This window comes from Octodon degus, unplaced genomic scaffold (assembly GCF_000260255.1).
Source record: "Octodon degus isolate 3935 unplaced genomic scaffold, OctDeg1.0 scaffold00256, whole genome shotgun sequence".
NCBI lineage: Eukaryota > Metazoa > Chordata > Mammalia > Rodentia > Octodontidae > Octodon > Octodon degus.
The window spans coordinates 2943819-2945126 of record NW_004524832.1 but is presented as its reverse complement, the minus strand read 5'-3'; the positions used below and the strand labels follow the sequence as shown (position 1 = coordinate 2945126).

General features: G+C 38.2%; 1 protein-coding gene across 1 annotated transcript in view; it reads right to left on the bottom strand.

Moving 5' to 3' along the window:
• The window catches only part of Anxa5 (annexin A5), a 33377-nt gene that overhangs the window by 14478 nt on the left and 17591 nt on the right, over positions 1-1308 (bottom strand). The window contains exon 5 of the mRNA XM_023706441.1: positions 1160-1273. Coding sequence (XP_023562209.1) covers positions 1160-1273 — 114 coding nt within the window. The remainder of the gene's footprint in view (positions 1-1159; positions 1274-1308) is intronic.

Sequence of the window (1308 nt, the reverse complement as noted above, 5' to 3'; positions counted from 1 at the left end):
ATTTATTTATTTATTTATTTATTTTATCTAGTACAGTGACTCACTCTGCAGTTGAGACTCAGTGATCCTCCTCTCTCAGCCTCCTCAGCACTGGGATTACAGGTATGCGCTATCAGGCCTGGTTTTGGTGGCCAGCACCACATGCCCAGGGGTTCCAGGACCAGCACAGCATGCAGTGCTGGGGATTGAACTCAGGCCCTTGTGCTTGCCAGGCAGGCACTTAGACCACTAAGCTATCTCCCTGGCTCCTATTTCTGTTTCTTCATCAAAAAATATTAAACACTAAAAACCTAGGTTCATCCTCTGGCAGAATTTCAGCTACTGTTGACAGTCCTAAAACATTCAGTAAGAAAGCCCTTTCCTCAATAACCTACTCTTTGGGAGATTTTTGGTTTTTTGGGTTTTTTTTGTTTTGTTTTTTTTTTTACAACAGCAAAATATCAGACTCCGGACCTTGTACTTGCCAGGCAGACACGTGTGCCACTGAGCTATCTCCCCAGTCCTTTACTCTTTTGTTTATTCCAAAAGAATCACTGTAGGAAAATGAAGAGAATCTGCATAAACAGCCTCCTAACTGAATAAATATTTTTCTTCTTCTACCCCCTAAGACTCCCTAAACTATGTGCTTAATCTCAATTTCCCTCTTAAAATCCAGCTCCTAACCCCTGAACCATTTCTTAGCCCCCAGCTCCAGTAAATGTTTCAGTGCAACCTTAGGTAGACAACAACCCAAAGACTATTTGAGGAAATACATGTTTAGTTTTTGCTACAAGTAAAATGATAACATTTACCAGTTACTTTGTTGTCAACTAATCAGATAGCTTTCAACTTAAAAGAGTTTTAAAAAACTTCATTTCTAACATTTTTAAACTTGTTTCAAAATTGAAGACAGGCACAAAAATAAAATACGAAAAGCTCTAAAAGATTAAGAACTTAAATAGCTAGTGTTAGTGAGTTGAAGTATATAAAAACTATTAAATGATATCTATGATTTCTCTCCCTTCTTTCTCATTGACTTCTACAGTTGCGTCTTAGAAGTAGCCCTTACTGAAATAAGTCAGATACAATTTTTTAAAATAGAACAATTTAAGATGCAGTAATTACCCAAAGAAAATGGCATTATGTGGGACACAAGCGTTCCTTTCCTGTGTGCCTTTACCTTAAGAGCATGCTTCAGCTCATAGGCATCATAGAGATGGGAGGGCTTCATCAGGGCCACAATTAATTTCTCAAATTTTCCAGTCAGTTCTGATTTCAAGTCATCCAGAAGATCCTAATTCACAGAAAACACAAGCTGCTCAGCCAGAC